The following is a 26,957-nucleotide window of genomic DNA, read 5'->3' on the forward strand; positions in this document are numbered from 1 at the left end:
GAGCGTTTGTGTGGTGGCCAGGAATCGATAGAGAAATCGAAGAGATGACCAAGGGCTGTACAGGATGCCAGAAGGTCCAAAACGCCCCACCACAAGCTCCTCTACATCCATGGGAGTGGCCCTCATCTCCATGGCAAAGGGTGCACATTGATTTTGGTGGTCCCTTTATGGACTCGATGTTTTTAATTGCGGTGGATGCACATTCAAAGTGGCCAGAGGTAATAAAAATGTCCTCAACCACCACAGAAAAAACTATCACAGTCTTACGAACCATATTCGCCAGGAATGGGCTGCCTGAACAGATTTGCTCTGACAATGGACCACAGTTTGTGTCTGAAGAGTTCCGGAGGTTCTTAAAGAACAATGGTGTTAAGCATTACACATCCGCCCCATATCATCCAGCCACTAATGGATTGGCCGAGAGGTTTGTTCAAACATTCAAGAAGGCTATCAAGGCAATGTGTAATGAAGACATACCCCTACAACACAAGGTGGATAACTTCTTGTTTGCCTACCGGAATGCGACACATGCGGTTACCAACCAAACTCCAGCCATGATGTTCTTCAATCGAAGACTACGATGCCGTTTGGATTTGGTTAAGCCAAACGTCCGAAGAGATGTGGAGAACAGGCAGTTTCAGAATATGAATGAAAGGCCGACCAGGAGTTTTAAGATAGGTCAACCAGTTTTGGCCCGGGACTACCGCACTGAGAAATGGCAGCCAGGAACGATCTGTACACGGCAAGGACCTCTAATGTATACCGTGGACGTTGGAGAGAGTATTGTAAGACGCCATGCTGACCAGATTCTAGAGTCACTGGAAAACATCAACTCCACACCACGATCTGATACACCTGGCGATGAAACCGAAGTACCAATTGCATCTACTGCAGAATCGGTGATATTGGAAGCAGATGAACCAAACAACGACATTGATCCCGACTCAACCTCACCAGAAGAAGCTGATACCCCAAAGAGGCGTTATCCAGATAGAATCAGGAAGCCTCCTCAAAGACTGAACTTATAATTGCTTAACCTCAACCAATGTACCTAGCAATTGTAATTGTAATTAGTTATTATTTAGTTGTTAAATGAATGTTATGTACTGTTTATCTAAAAGGGGAGGAATTGTTGTGCATGTACCTTTAAGGGAATAACTGGTCTCGGACTGCAGTACCGGCAGTGACCACCCCTGTATAAAAGGCACTAGCAGCCTTCTGTAGTTTCAGTTTCCCGATTGTCTCCATTCAGTAAAGACTTGTTATAATCAACTCCTGCTGCCCGTGTCTCAATTATACACGGACATAATAGAGGGAGTACAGCAAAGATTCACCAGACTGATACCTGGGATGGCAGGAATGACGTATGAGGAGAGATTGGGTCGATTGGGCTTATACTCGCTGGAGTTTAGAAGAATGAGGGGATCTAGTCCAGAACCAGGGGTCACAGTCTAAGGATAAAGGGTAGGCCATTTAGGACAGAGATGAGGAGGAATTTCTTCACCCAGAGAGTGGTGAACCTGTGGAATTCTCTACCACAGAAGGCAGTGGAGGCCAATTCATTAAATATATTCAAGAAAGAGTTGGATATATTTCTTAAGGCTAAAGGGATCAAGGGGTATGGGGAGAAGGCAGGGACAGGGTACTGAATTTGGATGATCAGCCATGATCTCATTGAATGGCGGAGCAGGCTCGAGGGGCCGAATGGCCTACTCCTGCTCCTATCTTCTATATTTCTATGTATTTTACCTCCTTGGTGAATAAAACTATAAAATGTTTTTCTATATGTTTATGTTTGGGATAGAGGTGTCCAAACTACAGTCTGCGGGGCATTTCTACGCCTTGAACTCTGGCTGTTTGGCTCCTAAATCTCAAACAGCTTCATTCAATATTTTGCTGAAGTTTGGTAATCACTTTCTCTTTTTGAATTTCATGGGTCTGTTGGTTCGGAAAGGCTGTTCGTGTATCACTTGAGTCGCTTCACCAGAGACTATTGTGCATTGCATTTTCTGTCTTTTATTGCAGATTTCCAACATTTTCTGTTTCTCATTCTAGGGATAAACTGACTAACCAGCCATTTGGTGCCGCAGAAATGAAATTGTCCAGGACAAGTGGGACACAGTCAGTCATAGCTAATTGAGATATACTTTGTCTTGTCCTAAGCCTATTTTGTTTTTAGAATTACAGCATCTTTGTTTATTTTCCAGTTTCTGCGAGTGACCAAGCGTTTCCTGCCTCACATTGCCCACTTGTGCCTGATCAGCACGTTCCTGGAAGATGGGATTCGCATGTGGTTCCAGTGGAACGAGCAGCGTGATTACATCGACATGACCTGGCACTGTGGCACCTTCTTCGCCACCATGTTTGTTTTGTTTAATATGATTGGGCAGCTCGGTGAGTCCTTGGATGGTAATGGAGAGCTTCACAAAATGTGCAACTCGTTGGTGCAATTTGTTTTATCAAATGGTGGAAGTGAGAGGGCATATTTGTCCATAACCTGACTGAAATGTTCAGGCACCTGAGCATTCCACAAGGCTTGGCTTGGCATTGTAATACTTTGCAGTACAGGAAACTTTGTGTTATCCGGAGGTTAACTGTCCGGAATGCTCGAGCCACCGGCAAAAATCAGGAGCCGTTTCGTTAGATTTTTTTTCTTCTCGTTGCTTTTTTCTCAACAGTCAAGCTCTGCAAGGTCTCGCTGAAGCTGTTGCTAAGCTACAGAGACGCTACAGAGATGCTTGGACTGTTTAGAAGCTGTTGCTAAGCAACAGGGTTTGTTGCCAGATACGGAGCTCAAAAGCTTCCGTATGTTTCAACATTAGCGCTTGTATGTCTGGCAGTTTTGAGGGAACGGCAGCAGCTCGGTCCCGTCGGTGCCGGATAGCCCAAAGTTTCCTGGACTGAGTTTGAGGAATGGGAGTAGGCCATTCGCTTCCCTTCAGCCTGTTCTGCCTTTATATTAGATCATGGCTGATCTGTAACTCCACTCCATTTACCTCCCTTTGTTCAATATTCCTTGATGCCCTTGCCTAATAAAAATCTATCGAACTCGGTCTTGAAAATTTTCATTGACTCAGCTTTTTGAAGGAGCAAGTTCAGATTTCCACTACCCTTTGTGTGGAAAAAGTGCCTCCTGATTTCACTCTTCAACAGCCTAGCTGTAATTTTAAACTTATGTCCCCTTGTTCTGGATTCCCCCACCAGAGGAAATAGATTCTCTGTATCTACCCTATCCAATCCCTTTATCATTTTAAACATCTCAATTAGATCACCGGTCAATCTTCTAAACTCAAGGGAATGGAAGCCACGTTTATGCAGCCTGTCCCCATAATTTAACCCTTTTAGCCCTAATATTCTGGTGAATCTGTGCTATACCCACTCCAAGGCCACTGTATCCTTGAGGTACGGTGCCCAAAACTGAATGCAGTACTTAAGATGTGGTTGGCCAATTTTATGTACAACTGAAGCATAAGGTCCTCCCACTTTGTATTCCAACCTCCTCGAGATAAGGGCTAACGTTATTTCGGATTTCCAGCATCTGCAGTATTTTGCTATCATTCCATTTACCTTTCTTGATTTACCTTTTGTACCTGTGCACTAGCTTTTAGTGATTTGCATACCTGGACACAATCCCTTTGCTCCTCCACAGTTCCTAGTCTCTTGCCATTAAGAAAGTATTCAGATATGTCTTTCTCAGATCCAAAGTGAATGACCATTTTTTTAGTTCTGCCTTTGGATGGTTTTGGTGAGCTGTAAAAATGTTCTTGCTCCCCCTAGTGACCTTTTTTTTTTAAAAGGGCTTCAGTAGCACTTATTTTCTTTACAGGCTCTGGTGAACTTTACAGGGATACTTTCTCCAGTCTCAATTGTTTTGTTGTGGGACGGAGGTGTGGACAGACAGTGTCGCTGGCTTCATTTGGACTTTTTAACTCCACTTTTACCCCGTGCTCTCCTGAAGGTGCTGACCCGTGCGGGGATACAGCTCCACAGGCACTTTGCCGAAATGGCTGTTCTTCGTGTGTAAGCCTAGACGATGTCGGCAAGTAATAAAACCATTACAAGCATCACCGATAAGTGCAGCCCAGTTCTTGTCCATCTTCAACGCACAGCTTTTAGCAAAGCCATTGGATAACAATCAGAAGTAGGTGCCATGGCTGCTTGTGTCCTTAATGGGATCTGCTAACTTAATACAGATCAGGGATTGAACCACGATCCTTCTCCGCTGCATGGCTCAGTACAGTACATCAAGTGGTGAATTTACCAAAGAAATATCTTCATTTGTTTGGGAAATTTTGCACTTCCTGGTGTTTTCACTTAAAGACTGACGGTGGGGAAAAGCCTAGGAAATGGCCAAGCACCAGCCTGTTTAATCAGAGAACGGTGTGTTACTGGGGAGAAAAATATCTTGTAATAGGAGAGGGGAGAATGAAGCGTTTACGTGAGCAACACTGTATGTTTCTAATGTGTTCCTAACATGAAATGTCTGAATGTTTGGCCAAATGGAGAGAGGCGAGCACCGAGCAGAAGAACAGAGGGAAACAAATTAGGAGAGGGCTATTCCGGGCAGGCGGCAAGGTGAAGTCTTTTTGGGGGAGAATTCCAGAGTGCAAAGGCGAAATGACTGAAAGAACCAGCACAGATGAGGGAATGGATGATGTCGCAGGAGCAGCAGGTAATTGAGGAAATATACAGCTGGAGAAGGTTTACATAGGATATACGGCACAGAAACAGGCCATTCGGCCCAACCAATCCATACCGGCGTTTATGCTCCACTCGAGCCTCCTCCCGTCTTTCCTCCTCTAACTCTTATCAGCATAACCCTAGATTCCCTTCTCCCTCAGATGCTTGTCTAGCCTCCCCTTAAATGCATCTATACTATTCGCTTCAACCACTCCCTGTGGCAGCGAGTTCCACATTCTCACCACACTCTGGGTAAAGAAGTTTCTCCTGAATTCCCTATTGGATTTCTTGGTGACTATCTTATATTGACGGCCTCTAGTTTTGCTCTTCCCCACAAGTGGAAACATTCTCTCTGTATCCACTCTATCAAAACCTTTCATAATTTTAAAGACCTCTTTTAGGTCACCCTTCAGCCTTTTTTCAAGCGAAAAGCAACCCAGCCTGTTCATCCTTTCCTGATATGTATACCCTTGCATTTCTGGTATCATCCTTGTAAATCTCCTCTGTACCCTCTCTAGTGCCTCTATATCCTTTTTATAATATGGCGAACAGAATTGTACGCAGTGCTCCCAAGTGTGGTCTAACCAAGGGTTGATACAAGTTTAGCATAACTTCCCTACTTTTCAATTCTATCCTTCTAGAAATAAACCCTAGTGCCTGGTTTGCTTATTTTATGGCCTTGTTAACCTGTGTCGCAACTTTCAGTGATTTGTATATTTGTACTCCGAGATCCCTTTGCTCCTCTACCCCACCCAGACTCGCACCCTCCAAGTGATAAGTGGCCTCCCTATTCTTCCTACCAAAATGTAATACCTCACATTTATCTGTTGAATTTCATTTGCCAAATATATGCCCATTCTGCATGTTTGCTTGAAGGGATTTGTAAACCGGGGCAAAGTCAATTTGCTGAGGCATGGGGAAATTGTGACCAAAGTCGAGGATTTTTAATTCCATGCATTGCTGGACAAGGATGATGGGCGTGCAGGGCAGGACGTAAGTGGCGATATTTTTGAGTTGAGAGTTTGTGTTACAGATAGGGAGGTTGGCGAGGATGATATTGAAGTCAAGTCTTGAGATAACAAAAGCACAGAAGACTTGCTGTAGTGCAGATGAGATAAGGAAGGAGGTTGTAAATGTAAAAGTAGGCAGTCTTAATGTTGCATAGGATGTGGGTTTTGAAGCTCAGCTCATTTGAGGAAGAAAGGATGTGTGGGCTTTTGGGGGGAGAGGGGGGCCACAGAGGTCTGATTAATTGCAGTTTGTGGAGGACAGTGGAGCAGTCACTGCTCACGGTGGTACAAGTTTGGAGAAAGTTTCAGCAGCACTGATGGATGAGGTAGGGATTCAGCCATGCAGTGTTCTGAAGGTCAAAGATGGCAATGTTTGCAGCAGACCGGATGCAGGGTAGAAAGTTCAGCGTATGATTGAACAGGGTGCTGGGGATCCAGATCTGTGGATTTAACCCAATGGGTAACTAGAGAGGCTCACTGAGTGAAAGCCAGAGGCAGTAAGGTACTGGTGCAAGCCAAAGGATGGATTTGGTTTTAGCAACATTGAGTTGAAGGAAATTCCAACTCAGTCAGGAACTTGATGTCAGGCAGTTATATAGAAATACATAGTATTTACAGCACCGAAACAGGCCATTAGGCCCAACTAGAATCATAGAATGGTTACAGCACAGAAGGAGGCCATTCGCCCCGTCGAGCCCGTGCCGGCTCTCTGCAAGAGCACTTCAGCTAGTCCCACTCCCCCGACCTTTCCCCGTAGCCCTGCAAATTCCCTTTTGAAAGCCACAATCTTTCATCACCTTTTCAGGCAGTTCATTTCAGATCCTAACCACTCGCTGCGTAAAAAGTTTTTCCTCATGACGCCTTTGGTTCTTTTGCCAATCACCTTGAATCTGTGTCCTCTGGTTCTCGACCCTTCCGCCAATGTGAACAGTTTCTTTCTATACTCTGTCCAGACCCCTCATGATTTTGAACATCTCTATCAAATCTCCTCTCAACCTTCTCTGCTCTAAGGAGAACAACCCCAGCTTCTCCAGTCTATCCACGTAACTGAAGTTCCTCATTCCTGGGACCATTCTTGTAAATCTTTTCTGCATCCTCTCGAAGGCCTTCACATCCTTCCTAAAGTGCGGTGCCCAGAATTGGACACAATACTCCAGTTGAGGTCGAACCAGTGTTTTATACAGGTTCATCATAACTTCCTTGCTTTTGTACTCTATGCCTCTATTCATGAAGCCCAGGATCCCGTAAGCTTTTTTAACCGCTTTCTCAACCTGCCCTGCCATCCTCAACAATTTGTGCACATATAACCCCAGATCTCTCTGTTCATGCACCCCCTTTAGAATTGTACCCTTTAGTTTATATTGCCTCTCCTCGTTCTTCCTACCAAAATGTATCACTTCGCACTTTTCTGTGTTAAATTTAATCTCCCACTTGTCTGCCCATTCCACCAGCCTGTCTTGAAGTCTATCACTATCCTCCTCACTGTTCACTATACTTCCAAGTGGTCTATGCTAATGTTTATGCTCCACCGAGCCTCCTCCCACTTTACATCATCTCACCCGATCAGCATACCGCCCTTGCCCCTTTCCCAGGTACCACACTTGCCCAAGTTGCCACTCCCCCAGTTGGTGAATAAGCTTTTTTAACTTTATACTCAGTCTTTTACCCTGCATTCATTGAAAATGTTTATATCCATGCCACTTTCTGAAGATTTTAAAATGGCTTCCCATTTGGAAATTAGGGTCTCATTAAGTTCACAGCTAGAATTTGGGAATTTGACCTAGCAACTGTTTATTTAAGAAAAAAAGTTAAAAAAATTCTGTGCCCCGTGTCCTAACTCGCACCAAGTCCTGTTCACCCACCACCCCTGTGCTCGCTGACCTACATTGGCTCCCGGTTAAGCTACGCCTCGATTTTAAAATTCTCATCCTTGTTTTCAAATCCCTTCATGGCCCTCGCCCCTCCCTATCTCTGTAATCACCCTCAGCCCTATAACCCCCCTAGACCTAAACGTTCCTCTAATTGTGCCCTCTTGAGCATCCCTGATTTTAATCGCTCCACCATTGGCGGCCGTGCCTTCTGTTGCCTAGGCCCTGAGCTCTGGAATTCCCTCCCTAAACCCCTCTACCCCTCTCTCTCCTTTTAAGATGCTCCTTAAAACCTACCTCTGACCAAGCTTTTGGTCACCTGCCCTAATTTCTCCTCGTGGCTCGGTGTCAAATTTTGTTTTATGACACTCCTGTGAAGCGCCTTGGGGCGTTTTTCTGTGTTAAAGGCGCTATATAAATCCAAGTTGTTAAATGGAATACTGGCTGCAGGTGAGCAGAGTGGCAGTGAGATGTGTAGATGCAGAGCAACCCACTGTGGCACTTTTTTTTATCGCATAAGCCAACTTCAGGAGTGACCTAAAAACAGCATTATTCTTGACGGCTGTGTTTCCACTTTTATACTCTGGTTCTTGTGCTAATTATTTCTGTGGTTTTGAAAGACTCTTGCATCTCAAGCTTGTTTAAATCAGGACCTTGAAACTCAGCCTCTAGTATAAACAGTTGCAATTCATAACACTGTCTCTGCGTCCCAGTTTGCAGTCCTCACTTTATCATTATTGTCATCATTGTCTTTTGTTCTGCACTAATTTTGCTCCTGATGGTGAGTTATCGGCACCGGTGAAAATGTATTGATGTCCATATTTATGTTTGGTTGTTCATTTTTCTAATTGATGCATTCTTAATAAATAGTATTTACTAGCTGTGGCTCAGTTGGTTGCCATTCTCCTGAGTCAGAAGGTAATGGGTTCAAGACCCACTCCAGAGACTTGAGCACAAAATACAGGCTGTCACTCCAGTGCAGTGCTGAGGGAGCGCCGCACTGTCCAAGGTGCCGTCTTTCAGATGAGACATTAAACCGAGGCTCCGTCTGCTCTCTCAGGTGGATACTTGCCCAGCTGGGACCATCATTCCCGATAGAACATTGGCTTGTAGGGTTATCTGGAGCTAAATGGGAAGAATCTCGGCCCCAGTGTCCCTCCGGGTTCTATTAATGAAAGAGGCTGCCTGGTCAATCATTAACACTTCCCTGAGGTACAGAAGACTCGAATAGCTCGGGTATCAGATTGCTAAATCTGCCACAGACCAAAGCCAGGCACGTCAACTTGGAGCTAGCGTGACCCAGAGACCCTGAGAGAAAAACTTTATGGGAAGCGGGAATCTATGCTGCATTTTCTCGCTTTTTGGCTGTGCCTTATATGCACTGTGCTGTTGAGAGTAGTCGGTCTAGTCCATAGTAGTGTCCAGACTGTGTGGTGGTCCATTCGTTTGAATTTCCAATCAGTTTAGTGCCAGCCAAAACAGCTCATGCTGTGTGAGACGTGATAGACCAGCAGCGCTGACAGAGGAGCCCTCTGAATTGAAGAGCATTGTAAAGTAATGAGTGTTGCACCTCACTGTTATATGCACGGGGGTGGATCAGCGGCTGCATCAGCTTGGCCATGGGAGAGGAAGTGTATCCACGGAGGAGAGAGTTTGAAAAGGGCGCAGCTCAGTCCCATGGCTGTGTAAACATGGCGGCTGTGTAAACATGGCTACTGTGCTGCTGCCTCCTGTCTTCCTGCTTATTATAGCGTGAGACTGAAGCAACCGCCTACTAGTACCTGGCAGCCAGCTCCCCTGTCCTGTGCTAGGGCTGCTCTCCCACTTCTGACAATCTGCCACTTCTTGCTGGGAGCAGTGAGGCTCCAGCCCATGCTTCAGGCCTGCAAAGTTGGGCAGAAGAACCAAGGGACCTTTGGAATCTCAATTAAACTACAAGTGGGAAATCAGTGTAACAGTGACAGCCAAGCAAGTGACAATGCAGGGAATGAAAATTCCTCTGGGAGTGATCTGTATAAAATATAATCCCAGTTTAAATTCTGCCTTATGGAGAAGATAGCAGCGACATGCTCTCCAGTGTCAGGTTCATGTAAAAGCGCAGAGGCCTGAGCTGCAGCAGCAGACAACTGTCAGAAGCAGGTTTTGCAATCAATGATAGGCTACTAAATATGTGAAATCAAAAACAGAAAATGAGTCTGTAATGGATGATTTGTATTTGCACGTGAAAGAAAGAAAGACTTGTATTTCTACAGCGTCTTTCATGACCACCGGACGTCCCAAAGCGCTTTACAGCCAATGAAGTACTTTTTGAAGTGTAGTCACTGTTGTAATGTAGGAAATGCGGCAGCCAGTTTGCGCACAGCAAGCTCCCACAAACAGCAATGTGATAATGACCAGATAATCTGTATTTTAGTGATGTTGATTGAGGAATAAATATTGGCCAGGACACTGGGGAGAACTCGCCCCGCTCCTCTTCGAAATAGTGCTAGGTAATGAATGGCACGTAAGCTGTGTCCTACTTGGGTGTGTAATCTGTGTGTCGTCTTTTCAGAAATAGTCAATGGAGATATTTGGTCCTTATAGCTGTATGGCCTACAATCATAAATACCATGTGGTATAAGATTGGGGGTATGCCATCAAGTATTATACAGGCCTTGTTTTTCACACTGCCAGTTTCTGGCATTATAGCTAGATGAATACTAACTGAAAATGATCCTCAAAAGGTCCTTTTCTTTTTTTACTGCTGCATGAAGTTTCTGGTTATTTTATTGCTGTCGGGTATGTACTTTTTTTTAAGCCATTGTCTTTTTATTTATAGGTGGTTGCATTCTGGTGCTGAGTCGGCGGTTTGTGCTTTATGCTTGCTGTGGCTTATTTGTACTCATTGTTATGCAGGTAAGATCCAGGCGCAAAAACTGTGTTCGTTTATCCTGAATTAGATAAACATTTTTTTCTTGTAATTTTCAATCTTTCCTTGTCCTTTTTTCCCTGCTGGGGGAAAAAAATGTTGGTGCTGGATCTAACTCATGGTGGCATAGCTGAGCTTAGGAACGTGAGCTGCGGGGAGCTGTGGAATAGGTGTTCCAACCCTATAGGCAATAGATGTATTGTACTGAAAGGCCATAATTAATCGTCTGTTACCACCTTCACTTTAAAATAACTCACGCCCCTGAATTCAATATCTTCTCTGCTTTTACCAAATTCCTTTGTGTGTTCCGTCTTATTTATCGGCTGCCTGTAATATTGCACTGCTGTCCTCTGGGGAGGGTACAATGAAATGCCAACTAGATTAGCCCTCGTAGTTCCACAAGGTGGAACGGACATGTCCTTTTAGCCATTCATCAAACAGTGGCTTGGGTGCTCCATCAGTTACTTGCCCGCAATTAGGGTTAGGGTTACCTCCCTGTTTGGTGTCCTTTCACTTTGTCTGCTCCGTGCTTCTTTCCCCTCCCCCAGCCTCGGCAAAGGTTGACAAATACCTAAAAGCTGGATAAAGGCTGAAACAATAGTAATTTCAATATGCAGCCACTTGCCTTAAGGTGCACGTCCCCCATAACAGCAAAACTGAGCTCAGTATCATAACAAAGCCGGGATCTACTCTGTCCCACATTGTGATGTAAGTCAGGAAATTAAGGTGCCACAAGATATGAGCTCACCGGGTTGGGGGTAATATATTAGCATGGATAGAGGATTGGCTAGCTAACAGAAAACAGAGAGTCGGGATAAATGGGTCATTTTCAGGTTGGCAAACTGTAACTAGTGGGGTGCCACAGGGATCAGTGCTGGGGCCTCAACTACTTACAATCTACAGGAAACTTTCTGATATCCGGCACTGACGGGACCGAGCTGGTGCCGTACCATCAAAAGTGCCGGACATACCAGCGTTAATGTTGAGAGATACGGAACTGAAAAGCTCCGTGTAAATCAACAAACCTGTTGCTTAGCAACAGCTTCAAAACAGTCGGCTGCAGCTGCAAGCGTCTCTAGTTGAAGCTGTTGCTATAGCTACAGACCTTGCAGTGCCTGACTGGGGGGAAAAAAAGCAACGAGAACTAAAAAAAACTTATAGAAAACGGCTCCTGATTTTTGCCGTTAGATCGAGTATTCCGGACATATAACCTCCGGATAAACCAAAGTCTCCTGTATATTAATGACTTGGATGAAGGGACCGTGTGTACTGTAGCCAAATTTGCTGCTGATACAAAGATGGGTGGGTTAGCAAGTTGTGAGGAGGACACAGAGTCTGCAAAGGGATACAGATAGGTTCAGTGAGTGGGAAAATGTGAGGTTATCCACTTTGGTAGGAAGAATAAGAAAGCAAATTATTATTTAAATGGAGAGAGAGTACAAAATGCTGCGGTACAGAGGGATCTGGAGGTCCTCATACATGAAACACAAAAAGTTAGCAGCAAATGCAATGTTGGCCTTTATTGCAAGGGGATGGAGGGAGGTCTTGCTACAACTGTACAGGGCGCTGGTGAGACCACATCTGGAGTACTGCGTACAGTTTTGGTCTCCTTATTTAAGGAAGGATATACTTGCATTGGAGGCAGTTCAGAGAAGGTTCACTAGGTTGATTCCTGAGATGAAGGGGTTGTCTTATGAAGAAAGGTTGGGCCTATTTTCATTGGAGTTTAGAAGAATGAGAGGTGATCTTATTGAAACATATAAGATTCTGAGGGGGCTTCACTGGGTAGATGCAGAGAGGATGTTTCCCCTTGTGGGGGAATCTAGAACTGGGGGGCATAGTTTCAGAATATGGGGTCGCCCATTTAAGATGGAGATGAGGAGGAATTTCTTCTCTCTGAGGGTCGTGAATCTTTGGAATTCTCTGCCCCAGAGAGCTGTGGAGGTTGGGTCATTGAATATATTCAAGGTGGAGATAGACATATATTTGAGCTACAGGTGAGTCGAGGGTTATGGGGAGCGGGCGGGAAAGTGGAGTTGAGGCCAAGATCAGATCAGCCATGATCTTATTGAATGGCGGAGCAGACTTGAGGGACCAAATGGCCGACTCCTGCTCCTATTTCTTATGTTCTTATAAAATCCTGTTCTGCTGGTTGGTGAGCCAATAACTTAGAGGCATGAATTTAAGATATCAAAAGAACAAAGGGAGAGGTTAGGAGATAATTTTTTTTACATGAAGGCTTATTAAAACATGGAATGCCCTGCCAGAAGCGGTGATGGAAGCAGAATCTATAATAACCTTTAAAAGGGAAGTGGATAAATATTGTGACAAAGAAAAAATTAAAAGGGTATAAGGAAAGGGCAGGCGAATGGGACTGAGGTGATAGCACAAGCTTGATGGGCCAAAGGGCTGTAACATTCTATGATTCAAGGATAAATGTACTTATCGCCTACAATAATGGCAGTTTGCTGTGTTCTTTTTTTCCAGACTGTTGCTTACAGTATTCTCTGGGACCTTAAATTCCTTATGAGGTAAGTTAATTGGTGTTATGCAGTCTTGTCAGTTATTGGAAAGTGACATTTAGCTGTGAAATGATATCTGATAAATTCCTCGAGTTTCTAAAGCTGAAAATTCAGTTTGAAGGCTCAATCAAGCTAATCCTCCTTTTTCCCAAAACTTCCGCAGAGGAAATCTTGACTCAATCGTACGGGTGGGACGAACCAACTCTTGTTTAGATGAATGGGAGTGGGGAAGGCTGTACTTGTATAATAACAAACTTTTAATTCTCTTAAACTTGCTGAGATAATGACCAGGTGTCCTGCTTCTGATTGCTATCTAGTGATTTCTTTGGAAATGCATGTGTGTTGATGTTGAGCGAGAACAGTTTTGACGTTGATGCCCGTCCTGGGTGCACAGACTATCGATGCTTGCTGTCCAGGCTCCACATGACGATTAGCCACTTCGGCGAAGTGGCAGGGGGCGACTGGTACCTGGGGATCTGAACCATTGTCAATCATTGGCCTTCAGGAGGGGAGACGATTTCGAGGAGAGAAGCTTTGATTAGAAATCTGTATGTGTCGTCCCTACTTTCTGTACATAATGGGTAATGGTGTGCTGCGTTGAATTGTATTGCAAATTAGAGCTGTTTAACATTTGGAAGAAGTACAGTATTTTGCTTTCCAGATTTCAGCCATTAATGACGTGGACACTCCCTTTTGACCCTCCCATTTAGGAATCTGGCACTTGGAGGTGGCTTGCTGCTGCTGCTGGCCGAGTCTCGATCAGAAGGGAAGACCATGTTTGCAGGTGTCCCGACCATGGGCACTAATTCCCCACGTCAGTACATGCAGCTGGGTGGCCGTGTCCTGCTTGTCCTGATGTTTATGACTTTGTTGCACTTCTCCTTGAATGCGCTTATGGTGAGTGATTGGAAAACATCCTCTATTTTAAATGTCAAATATTGCCGTATTAATTTGTTACAAGACCTCGCACTGCAATAAATTAGATTATGAATGCCTGCTCCGTATTGTAGTCGGGGGGGATTCTGCCTCATCGTACAATGATGCAACAATGCTGGTGAGTTAGCTTGCAGCCTTCAGAGCCTTTCATGCCGTTAGTCAAGTAGATTGGGCCTATACTCTCTGGAGTTTAGAAGAATGAGAGGTGATCGCATTGAAACATCAGATTCTGAGGGGGATTGACAGGGTAGATGCTGAGAGGTTGTTTCCCCTGGCTGGAGAGTCTAGAACTAGGGGGCATAGTCTCAGGATAAGGGGTCAGCCATTTAAGACTGAGATAAGGAGAGATTTCTTCACTCAGTGGGTTGTGAATCTTTGGAATTCTCTACACCAGAGGGCTGGCTACTGAATCGTTGAGTATATTCAAGGCTGAGATCAATAGATTTTTGAACTCCAGGGGAATCCAGGGATATGGGGATCGGATGGGAAAGTGGAGTTGAGGTCGAAGATCAGCCATGATCTTATTGAATGGCGGAGCAGGCTCGAGAAGCCGGATGGCCGACTCCTGCTTCTAATTCTTAACTGGATTCAAGCTCCAGTCCCAGGTGTGAGGTGGAAGGTATTCTAACTGACTGTGCTGTCCTGTCTCTTGCCAATCTCCTTTCCTCTCCCTTACCAACCCCCACCAACAGCTTTTAAATGTACTGTGCTGCACAGTCCTTTTTGGTTAGATTTTTGTGGGTGCAAGATCAGTTTTGATACCAGAGGTACCCAGCCAGTTCAGTAAACATTGTGATCTATGGAGCATCTGCCAAGTTAATAATCCCAACATTATGAGTTTGAGAGTTGAAGTTAAAGTGTATTGCAGTAATTTTAAAAGAAATAGGTTTGCAAACTTAAGGCTTTTACCCTTTCATTAATTAAGATCAGCAAAACAAGCAAATTACTTTTGGCTACTTGTTGATGCAGAACTGTAGTCTGTGCCATGTGAATGACCTCAGTCATCCCCACATTGGTTTCCATCTGCCAGAGATTTGCCCACTATTGTCCCATTGTAACTTCCTGCTCCCATCTACACAACTTTGCCTCCTAACTTGGTGTCATCTGCAAACATGGATATAAAACTTCATATATGTCTGTATACGTAACTTCATTCAAGTCATATATATGTGAAAATCTGAGGCCCTATAGATCTCTGGGGAACACCACTTAACATATTCCGCTAATCAGAGAACATTCCCTTTATCCCTACTCTCTGCTATCTCCCACAATTATCAACTCTTATTCCTCAGTTTTATCCTGTTAACATTAGAACGTGCACAGATGTTGACATTGGGTAAGGACAGGTTCCAGCTCGGCTATGAGTCTTTCACAGAAAAATAGTCTATTGGAAGGGTGGAAGTTATGTTAGTTATATAAACCTCTGGTTAGACCCCATTTAGAGTACTGTTCAGTTCTGGGCCCCGCACATCAGGAAGGATATATTGGCCTTGGAGGGGGTGCAGCACAGATTCACCAGAATGATACTGGGACTAAAGAGGTTAAATTATGCATAGACTAGGCTTGTATTCCCTCGAGTATAGAAGATTAAGTTGTGATCTAATTGAGATGTTTAAGGGAGTTGATGGGGTGGATCGAGAGAAACTATTTCTTCTAGTGGGGGAAATCCAGAACCAGGGGAATAACTTTAAAATTAGAGCTAGAAGAAATGCCTCCTGACAACGGGTAGTTGAAATCTGGAACCCCCCCCCAAAAAACTGGGGGTCAGTTGAAAATGTCAAAACTGAGATTGATGGATTTTGTTAGGCAAGGGTATTAAGGGTTACAGAGCCAATGCAGTAGATAGTTGAGATACAAATCGGCCGTGATCTAATTGAATGGCGGAACAGGCTCGAGGAGCTGAATGGCCTCCTGTTCCTAACGCTCACTTTTGTGTCATACATAAAAAATGAGCGTGCAAAGATTGGAAGGGGTCCCTGGAGCTATACCGCAGCATGAGTCGACACCTTTGTGAGAGGTGGGGGTAGAGGATTTTTTTTAAATCAAGTGTTCCCTAAAAATGTATTGCAAATTTTTCTTTCCTAGATTCTTCAAGACATTATTGGCACTACTTTGATAATCCTCGTGGCCATTGGTTTCAAGACTAAGTTGGCTGCTCTCACACTGGTCATTTGGCTCTTTGCGTTGAATCTGATTCAGAATGCATTCTGGAGTGTCCCGGTGTACAGGCCCATGCATGACTTCTTAAAATATGACTTTTTCCAAACAATGTCTGTGATTGGCGGCCTTCTCTTAGTAGTAGCACTGGGGCCTGGTGGAGTCTCGATGGACGAGCATAAAAAGAAGTGGTGAAGAGGGTCTTCGGAAGAGAAATATATATATATATTTGTGTAATTTTTTTTTAATTATTTTTACTACCGTATCAGTTCTCTGTCTGAATCTGAATTTTTTTTTCAATCCGGTTTCTTTCATGTGAAGCATAAATTAAAAACCACACAGATCAGTTTTACCACTTTTCTTTCCTTCCCAATATTTCGGTATTAAGCGGTGGTAAAATCGGTGCCAAAATTTACCAGGCAGTCAGTTCTGGTGCAATATTCTCTTTACAGCACCTTCTGGTACAACTTCAATACTGGGAACTGATTGGCTGGAGACTGCTTCCACCCCTTTCTGAGCCTTGATGCTTCAGACAATCTATTTAATGAATTTTCTATGTGCGGGATGACTCAACAGGAAGTTTGAATATTCTGAGGTTCGATGGTAATGTGAATGTTGAAGGTGCCATATCTCGATTCAGGTGTACAACATGTGGCTCTTAAATATTCCTTAACCTTGGACCTTCATTCCAGCTCATATCATGAATAAACTAAACTGATAAATTGGACCAAATTATCTTGAATATCTTATTGATTGGCAGTGTAATGAATGGAATATTCAGATGCTGCAAACCTTTAAAGCATGGTACAACTGCTTTGCTACAAACTGAAGTGCCTTGCACAGCAATGTGTTGAATTTCAAGCATAGCTCCTCTTGTACAGATAGCCACTTTGAGATAATACTTGTGTCCCGTTTCCCAACGAAACTAAAGACCAACGGTTTGGTAACGTGTTTGTTTTTGATTCTAATATACCTGTCTTCTGCAAAACAGCATCTGAATGACTGAATCGAGGGTTTGCACAATACAGTGCTGTACCGACACACTGCCTGCCTCAATGAACAGTCAAGTAATCAATTGGAAGCAAACTTAGTACAGCTCTTAATACAGAATTTTTTGACAGACACTGTACCTGAAATGCTTGAGTTGTTGACAATATTTTGCTTGTCCTTATTAGCTCCTTACAAAGCTTGATTTTCCATGTGTTTGAACGATTGCCAATGGTAACAGGCCACAGGGAAGTACTCTGAACTGGTGCACAGCAATCTTCCTTTGTTCCTCTTCCTTGTGCTGGTGTGGAAACGCCTACGTTCTGCTTGCTGTCACCCCACAATAGCACAGGTAAAATTAGGCAGTCTGTGGAGAAATTCACCTGCGACGCCATGTGTTTTTGTGAGGCTATGTGTAACATTGCCAGTCAAGCGATTTAATTTGCGAGGTGTGAGGATGGTTAAAACATTTTGACAGCTAGATCTTCTCTGGTGACCAGTGGGCTTGTCACTATTGGCTTTCTCGCTGGAACTGAAGTGATACAAGATTCAGGAGGGAGGGAGAGAAGGCTACAGGTTACACTTGTATAAAATCAAAGTTGCAACCCTTGCAAAAATTCAACAGTTCTACTCTTTGAAACCTCTTTGAACCCTGTGTTAACTTTTCCACTGATACCTCGGATACACAAATTGCCAAAACCATCTGTTACAAACACACAACCATTTTATAAATAGATTTAATGTGTTTAGTACAAAAGTGTCTTAAAAATCTGCAGCAGTAAGTGCAGACAGTGCTGACTTCTGAATGTCTTGACATTGTGGTTGTATTTGCAGTGCTGCTGGAAGACTCATTAAATGCATTGGAAAAACTGCTGTTTGTTCTGTATGTCATGACAATAACTGAAGCCACAGTTACAATAGTGCTTTACAAATATATTGTGGGTTACCAAGGGAGTTAACGTTATCCTATCTGTGTGGAAGGTTTTTAATTAATTTCTATTACGGTCTGTGGCCTAATGCCTTTGGCCAAGAAAGGGGTGGGGTGGAGATAACAAGGTGCTCCCAGGGCCCTGCTATTGTTCAAACAGTCTGATGCATAAAAAGAAATCCCAAGGTGCTGAGGTTCCACTTCCGCTTTACTCCACAGCAATGCCCACAACCAGGCTACATGCAACGTGCACGCCCATCTGGAGGGGTCAAAATCCCCTTTGTGTGTGTGTGTGTGTGTGTGTGTGTATAGTCATGATGTGCAACCTATTGAAGTATCAACTCAGTCGGTAGCACTCTCGGCTCTGAGTCAAGGTGGTGGATTTAAGCCCCTCTCCAGGATTTAAGCACGTAGTCTAGGCTAAGATTTCTGAGCAGTACTGAAAAAGGGCTGACAGTGGCGTTTTCCACATGAGATATTACACTGAGGTCCCGTCTGCCTGATCAGGTGGACTTAAAAGCTCCCATGACACTATTTGAAGAGCAGCGAGTTCTGCTGGTGTCCTGGCTAACCTTTTCTCCCTTGCCTACCAAAAACAGTCACTGGTCATTCCTCTCGTTTGCTGTTTGTGGGTCTTTGCTGCGCTGAAATTGGCTGCCACATTTTCCTACACAAGTGACTGCACTTAAAATATATTAATTGGATAAGCAACACTTTAGGATGTCATGAGAATGTGATTTGGCTCTTTATAAATATTAGTTCTTAAGATTAAGTGTCACCTGTGACTCAGTGGGTAGCACTCTCGCCTCCAAGTCAGAAGGTTGTGGGTTTAAGTCTTACTCCAGACACTTGAGCACAAAAATCCAGACTGACACTCCAGTGCAGTACTGAGGGAGCGCCGCACTGTCGGAGGGGCAGTACTGAGGGAGCGTCGCACTGTCGGGGCAGTACTGAGGGAGCGCCGCATTGTCGGAGGGGCAGTACTGAGGGAGCGCCGCACTGTCGGAGGGGCAGTACTGAGGGAGCGTCGCACTGTCGGGGCAGTACTGAGGGAGCGCCGCATTGTCGGAGGGGCAGTACTGAGGGAGCGTCGCATTGTCGGAGGGGCAGTACTGAGGGAGCGTCGCACTGTCGGAGGGGCAGTACTGAGGGAGAGCTACACTGTCGGAGGGGCAGTACTGAGGGAGAGCTGCACTGTCGGAGGGGCAGTACTGGGAGCGTCGCACTGTCGGAGGGGCAGTACTGAGGGAGAGCTACACTGTCGGAGGGGCAGTACTGAGGGAGAGCTGCACTGTCGGAGGGGCAGTACTGAGGGAGCGTCGCACTGTCGGGGCAGTACTGAGGGAGCGCCGCATTGTCGGAGGGGCAGTACTGAGGGAGCGTCGCATTGTCGGAGGGGCAGTACTGAGGGAGCGTCGCACTGTCGGAGGGGCAGTACTGAGGGAGAGCTACACTGTCGGAGGGGCAGTACTGAGGGAGAGCTGCACTGTCGGAGGGGCAGTACTGAGGGAGCGCTGCACTGTCGGGGCAGTACTGAGGGAGCGCCGCACTGTCGGAGGGGCAGGACTGAGGGAGTGCCGCACTGTCGGAAGGGCGGTACTGAGGGAGCGTCGCATTGTCGGAGGGGCAGTACTGAGGGAGCGTTGCACTGTCGGAGGGGCAGTACTGAGGGAGAGCTGCACTGTCGGAGGGGCAGTACTGAGGGAGAGCTGCACTGTCGGAGGGGCAGTACTGAGGGAGCGCTGCACTGTCGGAGGGGCAGTACTGAGGGAGCGCCGCACTGTCGGAGGGGCAGGACTGAGGGAGTGTCGGAAGGGCGGTACTGAGGGAGCGCCGCACTGTCGGAGGGGCGGTACCGAGGGAGCACTGCACTGTCGGAGGGGCGGTACTGAGGGAGTGCTGCGCTGGCAGAGGGGCCACGCTGAGGGAGGACTGCACTGGCAGAGGTACCGTCTTTCGGATGAGACATTAAACAGAAGTCCCGTCTGCTCTCGGGTGAACGTAAAAGATCCCATGGCACTATTTCAATGAAGAGCAGGGGAGTCCTCTGTCCTGGCCAATATTTATCGCTCAATCAACATCACTAAAACAGATTATCTGGTCATTATCATCGTACTGTTTGTGGGAGCTTGCTGTGTGCAAATTGGCTGCCACGTTACCTACATTACAACAGTGACTACACTTCAAAAAAGGTACTTCATTGGCTGTAAAGTGCTTTGGGACATCCAGTGGTCATGAAAGGCGCGATAGAAATGCAAGTCTTTCTTTCTCTGTGTGCTGGTTTCTTTTTGCCTCATTCATTTAAATGGTATTAAATTTCTGGTAAAGTGCCTTGATGGGCCAGTGATACGTACAAGCCAGAGAGAGGTCCCAGATTCAATATTTGGCCTCACACGTTTAGCTCATCCTCACCGGGGCAGGGTTTTGAGTGCTAAAATTGGCCTCCATGCTGCTTGGCTAAGGAGAGGATTGATGGCTAGGTTTGCTATTCCTCGTCATTGTCTGCTGGAAGGTGCGGGTGTCGATGTTGGAGGAGGATAGCATCAAACTCTGCTGTGGTGCTCTCTGCAGTCAAATAGCCAATCAACATTCACTGTGTGGCTCTCATATGAAGTGTGACACTTGGCAAGCTGCTGGAATTGTGCACCAGCTGGATGAGATGGCTTCAAGAGAGAAGAGAAATTGGGCAGGTTTCAGGTAGTGTCTCGTAGAAGAACTAACTGAACTAAAGCAATCGAGGGAGATGAAAGTAGAGCTAAACTCTGACATCTAGCTAAAGCACTAGGTGTCTAACTGAAGCATTAAATTTATGGAAAACTCTGTCACCTCGTGCACTGAATGCAGATTTACAATCGACGAACATAAACACAGGAGTGGACCATTTAGCCCCTTGAGCCTGTTCCGCCATTCAATGGGACCATGGCTGATCTGCGACCTAACTCTATATACTGCCTTTGCCCCATCTCCCTTAATGCCTTTCATTAACAAAAAGCTATCAATCTCAGATTTTAAATTAACAATTGACCTAGCATCAATTGCTGTTTGCAGAAGAAAGTTCCAAACTTCTACCATCCTTTGCGTATAGAAGTGTTTCCTAACTTCCCTCCTGAAAGAAATAAAAACAAAAAATGCGAGAAATACTCAGCAGGTCAGGCAGCATCTGTTACAGAGAAACAAAGTTAATGTTTCATGTTGACCTTTCGTCAGAACGCTCAAAGGCCTGGCTCTAATTTTTAGACTATGACCCCTAGTCCTAGACTCCCCAACCAGCGGAAATAGTTTCCTTCTATCTATCAGTTACCCTTAATATCTTGAAAACTTCAATCAAATCACCCCTTAACCATTTAAATTCCAGAGAATACAACCCTAGTTTGTGTAATCTTGCCTCATAATTTAACCCTTGGAGTCCGGGTATCATTCTGGTAAACCTGCACTGCACTCCCTCCAAGGCCAGTATATCCTTCCCAAGGTGTGGGGCCTAGAGCTGCTCACAGTGCTCCAGGTGTGGTCTAACCAGGGCTTTGTATAGCTGCAGCATAACTTCTACCCCCTTGTACTCTAGTCTTCTAGATATAAAGGCCAACATTCTATTAACCTTTTTGATTATTTTCTGTACTTGTTCATGACATTTTAATGATCTATGTGCTGCGTGTTGCTGTAATTGTAGATGAGAGTGAAATCAGTCAAACCTGAGCCTCTCATCTGATGTCAACATCTACGTGATTTTACACCTAAGCCATGCGGGAGCTACGGCTGCTGAATCTTCCATCAAAGATTTATTCCATTACCAACGTCACGGCCTCTTATTTTGACTCGGGCATCCAATGTGTATACATGAGTTGATATAAATACATTGATTCCCTGATGTAACTGCATAAGCAGTAGGTACTTAATCTACAGAATACAATTCTTCTATGAGGTGGCTGCGCTGTCTTAGATGACAAACTCCATGAGCCACACTGAGGGAAGACTAGAAGTCTCATTGTTATGTGGTTAGAGAATTTTTAAAAACCTGATGGTCAAATGGGTAAATGTACCACATGGTGTAGTAATGATCCATGGAGAGCCCAGGTCTGATTCCTGGTCTGTGGTAAGTTAGCGGATTTAGCCAGGAGAGCAGGTTGGTTGCTACTATTGCTCTCGGCACCTCCTAGGCTAAAGGGGGTGAAATTTGAGATTGAAGGTCAGCCATGGTGAAGCAGCCTCGAAGGGCCATATGGCTTCCTCCTGCTCCTATTGCTCACGTTTCTTAAAATCAGGCAAGGTTCAGCCACTCTTACTGCCAAGTGACTGTTGAGAGCAAGAACAGGCACAGCTCTGATACCTTCCTCAGAGAAATAATCTGCCAGCACTATTCAGGCTTGCACATGGAAAATTGTCACTTGGGCGAGGTGTTCGAGGGTTACTTATACCTCTGGAACTGTATCCCAGCAAGAGTCAGTGTCCTTCCTGGAAACATACACCAGTATTTTCCCATTCTTTTTACTCCTAATACACCTTTTCATTTCCCAATTGTTTATAACTTTTCAAATATTTGTAAGATTCAATAGTTAAGTTAGGAGTAAGAAGGGAAGTCAGGTAGAAGATTTTTACACAAAGAATAAGAAAATTGCACAATATCTTACTAGGGAGATAGTGAGAGAAAGCAGATAAATAGATTTGAGACAATTACAAGCTTTTTCAGCCTGAAAACCTTTTCCTGTTTCTAAAACTTCTATACTGGGAAGTGTGGACGTTGGATGAGGGTAGGATCGACCTTAGGACCTCCCAAAGTGCTTTACAGCCAATTAAGCACTTTTTGAAGAGTAGTCACTGTTGTAATGTAGGAAATGCAGCAGCCAATTTGTGCACAGCAAGGTCCCACAAACAGCAAAGTGATAATGACCAAATAATCTGTTTTAGTACGATAGCAAAATACTGCAGATGTTGGAAATCCGAAATAACAACAGAAAATGCTGGAAAAACTCAGCAGGTCAGGCAACATCCGTGGAGAGAAATTTGAGTTGACGTTTCAGGTCGAACCCTTCTTCAAAACTGGAAAGAAAAGAAACTAGATCGAAGGCAGGGCTGCGATCGGACAGAAGAATAAAAGAAACAAAAGAAGTAAAAGAGATTAGAAGCTAGACGAGATGGTAATAGGCTGAGATTAGGTGTAAAGTGTACGGGCAGGGCAAAAGATAGCTGCCAGGTGTGAGAGAGAAACAAAAGGAAATGGGGGGGGGGGAAAGGAGTGGAAAAATTACAAGAAAAAATGAAATGGGGGCCGAGCTTATGATCTGAAATTGTTGAACTCGATATTGAGTCCGGAAGGCTGCAGAGTGCCTAATCGGAAGATGAGGTGCTGTTCCTCGAGTTTACGTTGAGCTTCCGTGGAACAATACAAGAGGCCAAGGACGGTGAGGTCCGAGTGGGAATGGAGCGGTGAATTAAAATGACAGGCGACCGGAAGCTCGGGGTCACCCTTACGGACTGAACGGAGGTGTTCCGCAAAGCGGTCACCCAATCTGCGTTTGGTCTCCCCAATGTAGAGGAGACCGCATCGTGAGCAGCGAATACAGTATACTAGATTGCAAGAAGTAAAAGTAAATCGCTGTTTCACCTGGAAGGGGTGTTTGGGGCCCTGGACAGTGGGAAGGGGGGAGGTATAGGGGCAGGTGTTACATCTCCTCCGCTTGCACGGGAAGGTGCCAGGCGAAGGGGAAGGGCTGTTTGGGGTGATAGAGGAGTGGACTAGGGTGTCTCGGAGGGAGCGGTCCCTGCGGAATGCTGAAAGGGGAGGGGAGGGGAAGATACGTTTGGTGGTGGGATCACTTTGGAGGTAGCGGAAATGCCGGAGGATGATCCGTTGAATGTGGAGGCTAGTGGGGTGAAAGCTGTTTTAGTGATGTTGATTGAGGGATAAATATTGTTCAGGAGAACTCCCCTGCTCTTCTTTGATACAGTGCCATGGGATCTTTTATGTCCAGCTTAAGAGAGCAGACGGGGCCTCGGTTTAATGTCTCATCCGAAAGACAGCACCTAGAAGAGTGCAGCACTCCCTCAGTACTGCCCCTCCAACATTGCAGCACTCCCTCAGTACTGACCTTCTGACAGTGCAGCACTGCCCCTCCGACAGTGCAGGTGGACGTAAAAGATCCTATGGCACTATTTCGAAAAGCAGGGGAGTTATCCCTGATGTCCTGGCCAATATAAATCACTCAATCAACATCACTAAAACAGATTATCTGGTCATTATCACACTGCTGTGTGAGGGAGCTTGCTGTGCACAAAGTGGCTGCAGCGTTTCCTACATTATAGCAGCGACTGCACTTCAAAAAGTACTTCATTGGCTGTAAAGCGCTTTGGGACGTCCAGTAATTGTGAAAGGCGCTATATAAATGCAAGTCTTTCTTAGACCAAAGGGCATCTTTCATTGAGTTGATGGTCCTCCAGTAGTAGATGTTTGTCTCGGTGGGTCCCTGGGAACAATCCGCGCTGACATCACTGGACGTTGAGGGACCGGAGAGGAGCAACACACGTGGATTAGTTCAATCTCCACAGAGGGAGAGTTCCTGAGCTATTACCTTAAAATTAAAATTGGACCGGCGTTGCTTTCTTCTAGCTGAAACAACATTTAAAAAAATATTGAAATGAAATAAAATGCAAGACTACAATGTGTAGAGTATTTGTGCGCCCAGTTACTACAATAATCAAATAAAGTAACCCCTCCCTCTTTCCCATTCATCTTTTCCGTGGTCAACAGACTGGGAAGAATCCATTTCATGAAAGGGGGAATTTTGAAAAAAAAAATACAAGTTTACAAACATTATTTCAACTGTCGCGGCCAGTCGCATGCAGATGATTATTTCACTATTATCAATCTACGAGGAACGAACGGACGTGTGAACAGAAAAAGTGGTGGATGCTAAAAAAATTGTTTAAAAAAAATATTTAAAGATTCTCCCCCCCCCCCTCTCCTCTTCCTCTCTCTGGGCTTCTGGTGATGAATGAACTGGGGGACAAATCCATTTACATCCACATGGATGGGGTGGGGGGAGGAGCAGGAGGTTTTATTAAAAATTCTCAGTCCGTTAATATTTGCAAGAAGAAAATCATTCTTTCTTGATTGGATACGTTGAATAAATAAGCGATGTGACATTTCAAACTGTTATAGCTAAAACAAAAAAGACGAGTTTTTATTTTAAGTGACTGTGATTCCCCCCACCCCCACCCCCTCCCCTCCGGCCCGCCTCTTTCTCTCCTTCCAAGGCGGGAGTGGGCGAGTCCGGATCGCGCGCGAAAACTCGGCCGGCGGCGCTCGGGGTTTTCTGCCGCTGTCGGTGAAGAAGACGACGGGAAAAAAAAGAAGCTTCGCCATGCCAGCCCGCACCGCCGGTGTGGCCGACTCCGCCGCCTCCTCCCTCTCCCTGCCCGAGGACATCAAGCGCCGGTGAGTTTCACCTCAGGCAGGAGGAGGGGGGCTTGAAGCCTGAGGCCTTCCTCCCTCGGATTTGTGTTTTTATTACCTCAGACCGGCCGCCGGTTATTGTCCATCCGGCGGGGGGGGGGAGTCCCGGGCCGTGTGTGAGAGTGGGGATTTAATATTTTTTATTATTATTGATGTGAGGGTGGAGGTTTCAAGTTTCCCCCCCACCCAACTGGGCGCCGCTCGATCGGGCTCCGGTTATTGTCCGCCTGCCTCCCCTCCCCGGGGGTCCCGGGCTCTCCGTGTCTGTGTGTGTGGGGGGGGGTGGGAGTATTTCCTCTCTTCATTCTCTCCGGGGAGGGGGGTTTATTATTATTATTTTATTATTGCTGATCTGGGAGGTTTGACGTCCCGGCGCCACTGCAGCTGGGGTAAGAATTTGGCGCCAAATTTGCGGTCGAAGGGAAGAAGCCTCCATCGACACAAAGTGCTGGGGACAAGGGGGAAAAGAAAGAGCTGGCACTGCCACAGCGCTCTTCACCACCTCGGCACGTCCCCCGAAGCGCTTTCCAGCCACATTTTTTTGAATTTTCGTCACTGTTGTAATGTAGGAAACGCGGCAGCCAATTTGCGCACAGCAAGCTCCCACAACCAGCAATGTGATGATGACAAGATCATCTGTTTTACTTGATTGAGGGATAAATATTGGCCCCAGGACACCGGGGAGACACTCCCCCGCTCCTCTTCTAAATAGTGCCGTGGGATCTTTTACATCCACATGAGAGAGCAGACAGTGCGGCGCTCCCTCGGTACTGCCCCTCCCGACAGTGCGGCGCTCCCTCGGTACTGCCCCTCCGACAGTGCGGCGCTCCCTCGGTACTGCCCCTCCGACAGTGCGGCGCTCCCTCGGTACTGCCCCTCCGACAGTGCGGCGCTCCCTCGGTACTGCCCCTCCGACAGTGCGGCGCTCCCTCGGTACTGCCCCTCCGACAGTGCGGCGCTCCCTCGGTACTGCCCCTCCGACAGTGCGGCGCTCCCTCGGTACTGCCCCTCCGACAGTGCGGCGCTCCCTCGGTACTGCCCCTCCGACAGTGCGGCGCTCCCTCGGTACTGCCCCTCCGACAGTGCGGCGCTCCCTCGGTACTGCCCCCCCCGACAGTGCGGCGCTCCCTCGGTACTGCCCCCCCGACAGTGCGGCGCTCCCTCGGTACTGCCCCCCCCCCCGACAGTGCGGCGCTCCCTCGGTACTGCCCCCCCGACAGTGCGGCGCTCCCTCGGTACTGCCCCCCCGACAGTGCGGCGCTCCCTCGGTACTGCCCCCCCGACAGTGCGGCGCTCCCTCGGTACTGCCCCCCCGACAGTGCGGCGCTCCCTCGGTACTGCCCCCCCCGACAGTGCGGCGCTCCCTCGGTACTGCCCCCCCGACAGTGCGGCGCTCCCTCGGTACTGCCCCCCCGACAGTGCGGCGCTCCCTCGGTACTGCCCCCCCCCCCCCCGACAGTGCGGCGCTCCCTCGGTACTGCCCCCCCCCCCCCCCCCGACAGTGCGGCGCTCCC

At 46.3% G+C, this 26,957-nt stretch overlaps 2 protein-coding genes across 6 annotated transcripts in view; both read left to right on the forward strand.

Annotated features, from left to right (window-relative positions):
* Window positions 1-17,937, forward strand: part of LOC147097757 (surfeit locus protein 4-like) — a 181,359-nt gene extending 163,422 nt beyond the window's left edge. For 2 of the 5 annotated variants that reach the window (XM_085971841.1, XM_085971838.1), the window contains exons 2-6: window positions 2,208-2,394; window positions 10,377-10,453; window positions 12,954-12,997; window positions 13,699-13,885; window positions 16,010-17,937. In XM_085971841.1, the coding sequence (XP_085827967.1) occupies window positions 2,208-2,394; window positions 10,377-10,453; window positions 12,954-12,997; window positions 13,699-13,885; window positions 16,010-16,276 (762 nt within the window). In that variant the 3' untranslated portion in view covers window positions 16,277-17,937. Of the gene's footprint in view, window positions 1-2,055; window positions 2,122-2,207; window positions 2,395-10,376; window positions 10,454-12,953; window positions 12,998-13,305; window positions 13,537-13,698; window positions 13,886-16,009 lie in introns of those variants that run through there. The other 3 variants (XM_085971839.1, XR_015074333.1, XM_085971840.1) reach the window with 3 other exon arrangements.
* Window positions 17,938-25,224: 7,287 nt separating this feature from the next.
* dnmt1 (DNA (cytosine-5-)-methyltransferase 1) overlaps window positions 25,225-26,957 on the forward strand; it is a 49,569-nt gene continuing 47,836 nt past the window's right edge. Inside the window, exon 1 of the mRNA XM_085971846.1 lies at window positions 25,225-25,425. Coding sequence (XP_085827972.1) covers window positions 25,352-25,425 — 74 coding nt within the window. The 5' untranslated portion in view covers window positions 25,225-25,351. The remainder of the gene's footprint in view (window positions 25,426-26,957) is intronic.

Source organism: Somniosus microcephalus, chromosome 31, assembly GCF_052327205.1.
Source record: "Somniosus microcephalus isolate GS21.2 chromosome 31, FLI_Smic_1.0, whole genome shotgun sequence".
Classification (NCBI taxonomy): Eukaryota; Metazoa; Chordata; class Chondrichthyes; order Squaliformes; family Somniosidae; genus Somniosus; species Somniosus microcephalus.